General features: G+C 40.3%; 1 protein-coding gene across 1 annotated transcript in view; it reads left to right on the top strand.

Moving 5' to 3' along the window:
• SPATA16 (spermatogenesis associated 16) overlaps window positions 1-13,026 on the top strand; it is a 90,364-nt gene that overhangs the window by 13,576 nt on the left and 63,762 nt on the right. Inside the window, exon 4 of the mRNA XM_062583028.1 lies at window positions 11,114-11,259. Within this exon, the coding sequence (XP_062439012.1) occupies window positions 11,114-11,259 (146 nt within the window). The remainder of the gene's footprint in view (window positions 1-11,113; window positions 11,260-13,026) is intronic.

Here is a 13,026-nt window from a genome sequence, read left to right as displayed (position 1 = left end):
GCTCAAGGTCAAGAAATTCAAAGTTACAGTTTCTGCAAGGTGCAAAATGTTTCCGGACATTTTTCAGACATAAGGAAATTAAGGTTTCATTCTGACATTAAAACATGTTGAGGTGGAGACCCTGATCAAGAATAAGCCTAGTCTTAAATTTGAGTAGTATCATTAAAATTAGTGCTATCTTACGTATTGCAAATATCACGGGTTTCTCTGATATTTGTTTTTTGTCATAATGTCTTTCGTAAACACATCTATATATTCGTGTGGTATTATCATTCTTTAGATCATGTTGTTTTTCAGATATGCAAATAACATGCAGTTCTGACAATCTAGCTCAGAAATTATTGGATTTGAAGGAAAAGGGGGAAAATTGAAACACTTGTTTAGAGACCTTTATATGTTGGACAGCACACTGCTGATTACCACAGACATCAGGAAGGTGATGTTATCAAGAGAATTGGTTGTTTCTCACTCTTTCTACACTGTTTAGCTACCATTAAAATGATCAGGAGGGACTTAGTGCTAGTCAACTGCATTCTAGTTGGCCTGGAATAGGAAAAATTAACACTTCCTAGGAAAACTTTCACCATCAGAACTTAAGAATTAAGCACATTTTGCTGTTAGCAGAGAAAATAGCTGAAGAAATTGGGGCAATAGTCCTTTGCTTTCTATCTTCCAGCACAGTAATGTAGCATAATATATATACACACAGCATATCAAGAGAGAAACACGAATTTTCCCTAAGTTTTTGGCATCCATTTGTTGGAACATAGCAAAATAGGGCTTGAACATCTGGACTGGTCTATGAAGGGTGTAAAAAAAGAGTCTTTAGCTTAAAACCTCAGTGGAAACCATACACACATATCTATAAAATCTGTAGACAATTGTTAACAACTTAGCTACAAAATAACATTGAAACTTTATGAGGATCAAAAGATCTTGTCTCAGACTAATCTAATATCCAAGAGTGCAAAATACTTCAGAAACATCAGCCTGTTTAAAAACTGCACAATATCAAATTTCAGACTGTTATCCTGAAAATAATCTTCCCAGGTGATTAAAAAACAAATGAGGAAGGTTCATGACTGCTGCGCACAGAAAGAATTGCATAGCATCTCAGCATCCAGTGTTCAGCGCAGGATACCTCAGAGGTAGAAAACGCTTCCCTCGTGTGAGGTGAAGGCCACAAACAGTGTGATTAATTCACAAGAGCGCTGTTGTGGCCCTGTCCACAAGCTGGAATATTTCTGTTTTCCACAGATGGCTATTACAGGCACCATTCCTACACCAGCGCGATAAACGCTGGTGCCGCCGTTTTAGCGTACCTTCAGTTTTTAGATTAACCTTTCCTGTGGCTCGTTGCCTTGCAATTCACTGCTTGGAAAGAAGGCTTTGACAGGACCACACTCCCTCTTCCAGGCAGCAACATCCATGAAAAGCGAATATTTTTAAAGAGACCTTGGCATCAGCATACTGTGGCCACAATAACATACCAACATAGCTAGACTGTATGGTTCAACCAAGCCTTCAATCAGTATCTTAATATTTCTATTCACCACAAGATGAGAGGCAAAAATGAACGTTTCCTATATCAATGCCTACATGAAAAGGGACGCCCATCTTTAGTACTGTGTCCGCTAGTGGGGTGCATTGATAAAGCACAGGTGGCTTTTTTGAGGTAGCACAGGCCTATCTGCCTCAACAGCAGTCCCAGGAGACAAAGCACCCAGGATGTGATGGCCAAGTAGTGCTGGGGATGTTTGGGTACGGTCCCTGTTGTAGCCATTCCACCAGCACCAGCTGCTGCAGAAAGACAGCGGTACAGTCAGTTCCTGCCTCCCTCCCCAACATCCTCTCTCCTTTCAGATTGGTCTTGAGATCTGAGGTCTTGAGATCCAAGCACCGCCAATGTATATATCCCTTGTTTTAAGGAGCACAGAGATCGGAGTATTGGTCATCCACACACTGGGATGAAAAAGAAAAGAGTTTTCTGTTAATAGTCTCCATATAGTTTTCCCTACTGCTCTCACAGAGAAGGGCTGTACAAGGACTAGACACAGCTCAACACGAGAAAACCTCCATCCTCAAGGGATAGCATGTGAAAGGCTAAATATTTTTAGCATTAACTTTCTGGAGCTAAAAATCAGATCTGTAAGTTGTTGGGTGATAAGGATAGCCTCATCATCATCACAGGTCCTCTAGAAACATCTTCCTTAAGAGCATGCTAGATCTCAGAGAGAGGACAACAAAGACAGCCACTGACCCCAAAGCCTGAGATGAGTTTATTCACCAGAAATATTTTTTCTACCTCTAATAACAAAGTAGTTTCCTCAATATGAGGGATCCACTGAAGCTGTTTAAAAATAAGAGAGTCCAATAATCAGTAGTTTCTCTCCCTATCACTATATTTTTAGGCAGCAAAGCCAAGACATTGACTTTTTTTTTCTACTAATACTTACCGGCTTTTATGGCTGTAGAAGATTTTAGATCAGGAATATGAAGCTTACAGATGGCTCAAATCTGGCTTGTGGGATAGAGTGGGAACATGTTATAATGATCCATTTGGGTGTACTCCCATCTTTTGATCACTGAATTTGAATCTATTAATCTTCTAGACATTTCCAGCATGCCTATCACCATGAAATAAAGCAGAGGTACTACACAGCTATTTGTCCAGGAGTCATATCCCTATTCTTCTTGCTTGAATTATTTTACTTATCTGGCTTACGAAGTGCTTTTTCTCAAAAGAATACTATGTGTTGACCCATAAAACAATCATGTGTGCATACAGGAGTAAAATCACTATTGCAAAAAAGGATAGACCATGTTTTCCAATCATTTCAGTGCTAGCACACATCAGTCAATTTCTAATTAACTCTAATTGGCTTCCTCACATGCTATTAAATTATTTACCTGGAGGGGATGGGTGCTCAAAAAGCACAAAATATTTTATTCGTACTTTGTAAATGTTAAGCAATAACATAGCTGGTTAAAAAAAAAAAAAATCGCCCATCACTTGTCACTTGCAGTCAAAGGCATCATTGATCAAAATGTGTGCAAACCACAAGTATTAAAATCACTGAAAAACCAAGGCTGGGCCTGTATAGCCAACTCCTCAGTACATGGAACAGGAGAGGGGGAAAAAAGAAGGGGGGAGAAAACAAGAACAAGAAGGAAGTTGGGAGAGCCAGGGAAGAGGCACTAGCTGTCTGAGAGCCAGGGGCTCTCGTGACCTTTGCTCAGCCACCCGCACCACGGGCGGCTCAGGACACCTCACTTACGGCTGCATGCATAAAGGTCTTTGCTGAGCTAAATACCTTTAGCCACCCAGGCCCCGCAGCTCCCCACGCGCGTCCCGGCACTGAGATACCAGGCGGCGGATAAACGCAGCAGCCCGATACCACCCCACGTTTCTTAACGCAGAGCCGTGCCTTCGAGCCCTGCTTGTAGTGGTGATTCTGTCGTATTGTTCAGTGTCCTAAGTTTCTGGAGGTGCTTTTCCTGAGCTTCCCCACTGCCATCTGCTCCTGGAAAGGATGTTGTGGGACTGCAGAGGGCACAGTAATTTGTGTTTCATCTGCTTCTCTGGGCTCGTCCTGGCTAGAGTCAATACAGGCTGAAAACGCAATGACAGTCAGCTTAAGTTTGCAAGGAGAAAATTAGGCAAGTTAGGAGACAGTCCAAACACCAAAAGCAGTTAAGAGAGGCAAGCACAGGTCACAGAAGGTGCGCTGCTGACATATTTTCCATCTGAGGTGTCTTTAAATCATATTCCTGCATGTCTACGTTGGCACCAAAAAGGAGCGACGAGGATGCGGGCTGAAGGGGCACTGAATTGGAAAGCGCTCACAGACTGATTTGAGAGGAACTTCATCCATGAGGACAGTTTAGAGAAAAAGTGTTATTAAAGTACTTTATTTCCATTTAGAGATTCACACAGGCATACACAGACAGTAGGTGGTGACAGCTGCTACCAGAACCATTTGTTATCTTACTCCTGCTCAGCTTTTGACAGTGTAAAATGAATATAAATGCTGGAAAGCTTTGCAGAGGTGAACCAAATAACGAAAGGTGTTGGAGGAATGAATTCTGGTTAGCTTACTTTAGGAAAGAGCTTTATTTCTCTTTATACCTAAGGCATACCTGTGTGCCATGTTTCTAATGCTGACGGTACGTCTAGGAGATTGGTGTCATAGCTTACCAAACCCGCAGACTCCTCATGCGGGGAAGGAACGGCCTGGCAGCTAACTCTAACGTCACATCCAGAAACGGCATGAAAATAAGGCTTCAGCGAATGATTGCTTTTCCCTAATAATCCTGTCCATCAAAATGAAGTGAACCTTCTGCACAGTTTGCCTTAATAAAAGTGCCGGTCAGATATCTCAGTGTTTGGATTTAGCAGTAGCAAATCTCTTGGCATCAAAGGGATTAAATTAGTTGGCCTGAAATTATATTGCTTTTTCCAAGCAATCATGACAGCTCTCAAAATCTAGCAACAATATAGTCATATCACACCAGCTGACAGCTCCCTCCAAAAGAGAATTCATTTTGGCCAGCTCTTCCTGCAAACGCTAACAGACAGACGCTCTTGCTTCAATGTCCAATAGTACCTTGAACTACAAGCCGATCAAGAAGAGGTACTGGCATTACTTTTCATTTTTGTCCGATTGATTTGTTTGCACATGGAATATTTACACCATCCTTGGTTTGGTTTGATTTTGGAGGGGCTCCCAGTGGAGGGCTGACAAATTTTGTATTGCAAAGGCAATCTATAAAGGAGATTTCAGTATATTGTGCAGAATATAAAGTTCCTTGGAAACTATTGTAGTATATTGATTCCACAATATATGTTTCATTAGAGGGCTTCAGGGTTCTTGCTTCTCTGACTACTCCTCTCGCCCTGGCAATACTGATAAAGGGAACACTCCATAAAATAGCAAATGGTAATGAGGGGCGCAGATTTATAGCGCAGCACGCAGGTTAAGCTGAAGTCAAATGGATGACATTTCCCTGAATTCTTTGTTCCTGATTTAATGCTTCTGAAGCAAATTATCTACCATACGAGAATGAGACCCCTAAGTTTGTTCCAGGGGGAGGTAAAGCCTTAATCTGAAGTTGGGCCAATAAACAGTAATGATTTAGGTCTGGTAGTGCTGCAGGGAACGTAATTATCTTCTGTGGGAGGGAAAGATTCACATCAGGTTTATTTTTATAAAGCAGAAACCACCCAGAAATGAGCACAAACTAAAATGCTGTATCCTCTGACTTTTGCGGGTGCTTGAGATCAGTTTTGCAAAGAGCTCAGGTCTCAAAAAAAAAAGACACCTCTGAAACAGTGACAGAAACCCAAAGCCTTTCAGCCTTTGAGAACCATTAAAGAAGTTCAAACCTGGATTTTAAGTTCTGCCTCACCCAGATACGAGATCCCTTTCATGTACCTGTGGTTACTGAGCAGACACCTGCAGAAAGACTAGCAAAGGCTAAACCATAACAACAATATAAGCCTGCGCAGACAGGGCTCCAGATAGACCCAATGCAAATGCAGAGGTTAAGGGACTGAATCCCACTCCACGCTGGCTTTCCTGGTGAGGGCAGGCTGAAACACAAACCCTGTTGTGTTCATCTGGTATTTCTGTACTCCTAGATTCATGCTTTTCTGGCAAATATGTTTTTCTGAATAGAAATAGGGATTATCTCTTCATATCTTAGATATTTTTTGCTCTCTGCTGTTCCATGTGACAATGTTCCCAATGATGGCAAGTGTCCTGCACACATATTGCTGTCTTCAAAATCCAGTGCTAACTTTGTATAAAGCACCTAATACACCCAAAACATCCTATGTACGTAATATTTTAAATATCCATGGCAGAGAACGTTGCAGGAAGTCAAGTAAATTCAGCTCTTCTTATCCAACATTTGCATGCAGATTTGACTGAATTATGATATTTTCAGTATGTTTTTTAGAAAGTTATTTACACAAATCTCATTAACAATAAAGCTTTTCTACAGAACCCCTGCTCTGCGGACTGAATTGACATACTAAGATGTCAGTATGACTTTGAATCGAAGCTGGAAAGTTATGCTGCACGCAATCACAGCGAGAGAAAACCCTTTCTCTTTTCACTCTTCGGACCGATTTTTTTCCATGCCGGCAACACCGTTATTAACCAGCTCTTTGCTATGCTGCTTTTCTGCCATATTTTTGAGAGTGCCTAATAGCAGTGAGAACCAGAACACACCGCAGTGTGCAGAAGGCAGGAATTGGAGGAAAAAAAAAAAAAAATTCAGCCCAACGTGAATAAACCTCTAACAGCAGTGCTTGCTATCAGGTTTTGGGAGCTGGTTTTTGCAGTAGCCTTCCGTAGCTGACGTTTTCTGGGCTGCGGAGCGCAGACTTTGCGCGGCGCCGTTTCTCGGCTGAGGGCTCGCGCTGCTCGGCAGCCAAAGCGCCCAGGTAGGGCGGCTGCAGAGTCAGAAGGAAAGAGGCTAATTACAGATATCTTGCCTCTTCAGGTTTATGCCTCTGATTAGTCACTCTGAAATCACTTTAAGGAAAGCCAAGTTATCTTTAAAATTGAGAGGCTCTGTTAAACAAACAAAAAAAAAAAAAAAAAACACCCAAACCAAGAAACACGAAGCAATCAACTCCAGCAAGCTGCCAGGTTATTGCTGTTGTCAAACTTACTCCTAACCCTTTCAGTCTGACAGAGGAAAGTAACTGATCTTGAAAGAGCCAAGGAATCGCTTGTGGAAACACACTGCTTGACCCCATTTACTTGTTTTCCCAAGTACCTCCTTAGCTAGATTTGCTACCAGATAATATATTTATTATCTGCATCCCCACACACAGACAGGTGGATAGACTCATCTACCCATCTTACTCTTAAAGGCAAAATATTAAAATCAGGAATACATCCACCAAATCTGTAGCAGTGGTTAATAAGCTGTTACCACTGTTGGTTTTTTACAGCCACATCTTGCATCTTGTTATCGGTCAGAACAGTTCTGGCAGGCAAGCCAGACACCCAGCATACAGAGCATCAAGCTCTAACTTCATTCTTCCAAATAACACGTGCTAGCTAGAGAATTAGCTTATATATTAGCATTCCCGCTGGTCTTTTATCAGAGCCAGGGTGGGTTTGTGGGGAGTATTTTCCTCTCGTATTAGCTAATGCCTGGGAGGTCTTTATTCATAAAACTCCCTTACCTGATACTGCCAAAATTAAAGCCTTAATATCACCCGCGAGATCTATGCTAAGTTCACAGCGTCACCGGCTTCCTCTATGACCTTTGACAAACCACTTTATCACCAGCGTTTATATGACTATGGTTTCATTAATATATTAATAGGCTCATACACATTGAAAGAGATACCTCCTTTATCAGTAAAAGTGTAACATAATTAATGTCTACATATCTCAGTTCCCTTCCTGCAAAATTGGAGGTAACGCTTTGATTACATTTCATCTATATGCGTAACAACTCTGAGTGTGATAATTCAGTAGTCTATGTTTTGCATACCACATGGATACAGAAATCTACTACTGTAACAAAGGTCTCTACCAAAAAAAAATAAATATTATATTTGGTATTAACATTAAATATTATTTCTGAAAAAAATATTCCCATCCAGAGGTAAGCGCTCTTAGATAGACTAAGTCTGAAAGTAAAAATACTGTTATGTTTGCCAGCGATAGTAAATAATATAAAATGATATATTTTAGCTTTTTAACCCCAGATTGACTGTAAAGGTTCAACTGTTCTAAATTGTTTTCTTCGGCTCCATAGTATCTATAAACTTTTAGACATCAGCAAGATCTCCACAAACCCAAAAGTGCACCAAAGTCTTAGGTAAAATCTACCTCCAAATTTCCCAATTTGGTATTAAAATCAAATTTTGTAACACAGGTCTAGGAAAAGAAACTCTCAACGGTACCAGATTTAACTGCCTCTCTCTGACCACATTTCTGTCTGAATGTCCTTGCAATAAGACCTTAAGGTGTTCAGGGGGCTGAGCAGGAGCTGCTTTCACCTCTTAAAGCAAACACTCCAGAAAACACCAAGAGCCTTTTTGATCTTCAAAGGTAGCATTACTGGACTGCAGACTAGAGCAAGATAAAGGAAACTCGGTTCTGCTGGGCGAGACGTGAAAATTGCAAACAAGCCTTCTCCCTGCTCGTTATGCCTGTGCATGGCACATCCTTTCTTCTTCCTTGCTCTCAATCCAGCAGGGTTTCCCCAGCTGCAATAATCTTTACCTATACACATCCCTTTGGATCCCTAAGAATTTTTCCTCTTTCCTCTTCCCCTTTGAAGCTCAGACACAAGTCTTTCTGCAGCTCTTTTCCCCACCCTCATCTCTCCTGCAAAATCCCAGCTTACTGCCTCCTTCCTGCCCGGACCCTCCCCAAGAGTTCCCCAAAGCAGCCTTCTCAGGGGCTTCCAGGTGCTGTCTCTGCCTCACCCCCTTAAAGTCTCTATCTGACTCAACGCCCAGCAGCAGGCAGGACAACAGCAGGGAACAAGCTGTCTCCTGCTCCATAGCCAAGTCCTTTTATCAGAAATGGCAGCAAAATATAATAAAGGATGGAGAAACAAATAAAACATATCTTCATCAGAGCTAGGAGAATGACAGCAGGCTTGCTGGACTGCACCAGGATGGTTTGCAAACCTTTTCCAGGTGTTATATTGCTATCAAAAAAAAAAAATCCCTTACAATGATGATCTTACCAATGAGTACATTTAATTTATTGTGCATCTCATTAATATAATTTACTCAGACCATTTTGTATATTCGTAACAGTTCTGCTAAGTATAGAAGCTATTCCCCTAAAATTAAGTTTGAGCTTGCTTTTGGTGCATGCTGTTTGTATGGAACTGATGTGCAGAGAATCAAATGAAACCCACTGATCCATTGAAGATCAGCACGAAAATTAGTAGGAGAGTTCATGACCTAAAATACAAAATCTAAGTTTCAAAGAGATCCACAAAAAACCCTGAAACATTAAGCCAATGCTGTGAGAGTAAAGAGTGAATTACTATTTGTCACTTTGAGACTTCAAGATCACATAGAGAAGTTCTGATTGAACCAGGTCTTCACTGTATTTAAATATATTTGCTGAATCCTTATCTCTTTAGATACGGTTTACGGAGACTTTTTTTTTTTTTTTTTTTTTTTTTTTTTTTTTTTGGTCAAAGATCACTGAGAGGTTATGCATTCACATCAGCAGTACAACTCGCAGAAACTCTGAATGGTGACATTTTTGCCAAGGGATCCCTAAGTGATTCTTTTCTTCTTACAATCATTCAAGAACTTGGAAGTCTGGGCAGTAGCCTCTAACCTCTAATTCCCATAAATTTAACAGAGGTCACAGCATGGCCAATTCAGCTGCAAAGTGTTATTACAGAAAAACTTGATGATACTTTTATGTTCACTGATGTGAACATAATTCTCCAGGTCTTTTAACTACACATAGCATGCCTCATCCATAGAGAGGCTTCAGCAGATATATATGGTACCATGAGCAAAGTTAAAAGTGATGAATCCTCTGATTTATAACTTCTACCGATAACAAGATGATAGAAAATTTTAAATGTATGGGCGTTATTACATATACCATGCAACTCCTCTTAGCAAAGAAGGGAGGTGAAAGAGAAGAGATTTATCACACCTGAACTAGCGGGACACCACTGAATGACTCTTGTTGCCTGCAAAGAATTGAGCTGATCTCTAACCAACGCACAAAATGTTAAAGATGAGGCTAGCTTTGTAGGTAACTGAGTGTGCATAGGAAGAAAGAGGTGTATACAGAAGAGCTGTTTTCTTAACAGATTTACTTTTTCAAAACAATCTCAGGCTGCTGATAGGACATTGCACCTCCTAAAGATCAACCACTGCATTGTAACCAAGTAGTAACAGGGAACTGGTGTTAGTGGTAAAGAGCTAGACAAGCAAGGCAAATCCTCCTCTTTCTATTTTAAAGCTCTAGTGCCTGGCAAAACCTGACTGCGGTGAGACTTCCTTGGTTATAGTCCATTTAAAGTAGAGGTCGAGTTCATCCCCACAGGGTGAACTTGTGAGCTATGCTGTGAACCACACGGTGATGGTCCTCAGCACCATCTCAGAGTTTAAGCATACAGCTAGATAAATACTAATCTTAAGCAGGAATCTTCACTTAAAGTTGATTTGCAGTGAAGACTTTTGGACTTAATGTATACGTGGTTTACAGAAGAGTTTTCTTACAAAGTAAAAGCTAATTATTACTAGCATTACAAAATCAAGTCACCTGTCACAGCATAAGGATTTGAGGACTAACCCGCTGGGTCAGACCCAAGGCAATCCTGTCAGGTATTCTAGGTCTAACAGCACTGAGGGCTCTCTGAAAACTTAAGGAGATGGGGATTAGCCAATTCTAACGATGCACACCATAAACTAGCCAGTGAATTTCTGATACTGTGATGAAAAGCAGGTGCTTTATCTGTCCAACAGGAAGAAACACTTTTTTAATGCAGAAAATATATCTATTAAGTTCTCTGTGGTTTTGGAGGATGGGAAGGGTGGTTCATTCCATTCAGGTTACTTTCTACAGAGGTTTTCTGCAGAACAAGCCCTCACAGTGAACGAGGGTGAGCGTTTCTCTTGGATTTCCTCATGCGGTTTCTCTCTGCTTTTCTAACTGCAGGATAAAGGTAGTATCCTAAGGCAGAGTTCACCTACTGGCTGTGCCAAAATATATAAATAGCCATCTAAGACTGCTCTTCCTTGGACCTTGATCTCAAGATACACACTGATCCTGGCAGCTTGGAATTGAGTCTTTATTTTTGGAAATGGAGAAAAATACAATGTCTTTCCTAGCAGCATTTAAGTTCTTAGCTTACTATCTGCTCTCTTGCAATGTCTTTTTCCACTGTGCAGTATTTTCCATAAGGGATATTCATTTTATGTTATATTCACATGTATTTGTATTGATTGCTGTTGTAGTGGTAACTGTAGGTGAAATCAGGGTATATTTTACTTAGAAATGCTTTTTATAACTGACCAAAGAAGAAAACGGACTTCTATCTAGCAAAATGTGTATTATAACATTAGTAAATAATTTTTCTGTTTCTTATAAAGCTTTGCAGTAAAGGTGCTGCTATGGGCAAGCCCTTTGATTCATCTCCGCATGATATTTCCAGTATTGCCAGTTTTATTGAGACAAAGCTTGCAGTCTGCTACTTAAAAATGAGGAAGCCTGATCTTGCTCTGAATCATTCACACAGGTAAAAAATATTGATTAGATACTCTGCTAAGACTTTAATCAAAAAATTAAACAAAGACTATAAATACATTTTGTGCAGGAAGAGTAAGTCTAATAACGAGAAAAGAGGAATCAATAACCCACCACTTACACACAGCACTGATGCTTAGGACAAACTAATTCTCAAAATTTGAGAAATTAAGCCACAGCCACTGTATATACATTTACTGCTCTGATCATGCAGTAGGTGAGGATATATGGGTGAGTCATGTAGCTACTTCAGGGCATTCTTAAGATTGAAGCTAGATGAATATAAATATACCTGGTCTCATGTGACAGCAATGACATCATGTGCTCTTGATCTTTAACTCTTTTTCAACAGTTGATTCAGTATGGGATGGCTTCAAATTATTTTCAGTTAGATAATTCCTTCATGAGCTCAGTTGTGATCCATATCACAAAGACCACCAACGCATAAAGCAGCCATAAGCAGAACTTGAAAGTCAATGGGAATTTCACCTTCACCATATGCAAAGGAGCTCAGATCTTGCTGGGCTTGTGTTGCCTTTAACTAGCATTTGGGTATAATGGCATTGTGTTAAGCACGTACTTTCCTGCAGACAACGCTTCATTACTGACACCTCTATTTTTCCCTTTGTATTAATGTATTAGAAGGGAAATTGCAATTAGTGCGGGCTGGAGGTTTTTCCATAAAATCACATCAAACGAATGTAACCACAAAAGACCGGTCACACCAAAAAAATAAGCATATCTTATGCCCAATGTGCAGGGGACAGTGGTGGAGAGTAATGCATGGCTATAGAAATGTGATGCCATCATGGCAGGAGGTTTATCTGGTTACAAGCAAACCAAGTCATGGAGAAGTCAGAGTCCAGACTCTGTAATGAGATTGTCGTCTCCTGTCCCTGCCGACCTCCCTCCGCTCTAAGGGCTTTTTCTTCGTAAAGCTATGCGTCCATGGACCAGCACACATTGTGGGGGCCCATCCTTCAGACTAGTTCCAGGTACCATTCTGGTTTTATGGCCTGAATGCCCTCTAGTTTGGAGAACATTAGTTTGGAGCACATCCAAAGCACAGGAGGTGGGAGTCCCAAACTAAAAACCACCAAGTTTTCATGGCTTCTGAAAGACCAGGTTAGGAAAAAAATATCTGAAGTCTGACTGGACTCCAGCTTTTGGAAAAATGGTAATGATCCAACTGTTATTTCCAAGAATGCTAAAATAAAAAGGAAGCTATTTAAACAGTATAAATACAATCAGAATGAGAAAGATTTCTCTATCTCCTTTAAATGATATTGATTTCAAAATAGGTGTATAGTTAGCTCAGTGCTATGGAAACTAAAGCCTATGCAGACCCTCTTTGGTTTCAACTCTCTTAAAACAGAAATCATGACCTACAGAGAAAGCAAATGCAGTCAGATTAGGATCACTGGAAAACCTAAAGAGGAAAAAATTCTCCTGTCTTCTTTCTGACATATATCAATTTATTCTTTAACCCCTTTAGTTGCATACCCCAAAGAAAAGCAGCAGTAAATAATGCCTGTTCTCAATGTAATTCATCTAATAACATGCAGAATATGAATAAACCTTCTGGCCAAGATCATCACATTGTAAAATGTATATTTTATGCATTTTGCAAATAATGCATACCATTAGAAAAATATTCAGAGATGCAATTAATAGAGACAAAACCTGAAATATAATCAGCACCTATATTTTTCAAAACAGATAAATAAATTACTCCGATCTCTTAATCTATCTTATTGCC

The sequence above is a fragment of the Rhea pennata genome, chromosome 9 (assembly GCF_028389875.1).
Source record: "Rhea pennata isolate bPtePen1 chromosome 9, bPtePen1.pri, whole genome shotgun sequence".
NCBI lineage: Eukaryota > Metazoa > Chordata > Aves > Rheiformes > Rheidae > Rhea > Rhea pennata.
The sequence above is the reverse complement of the archived record's forward strand: the minus strand, read 5'-3'. Positions and strand labels throughout refer to the sequence as shown.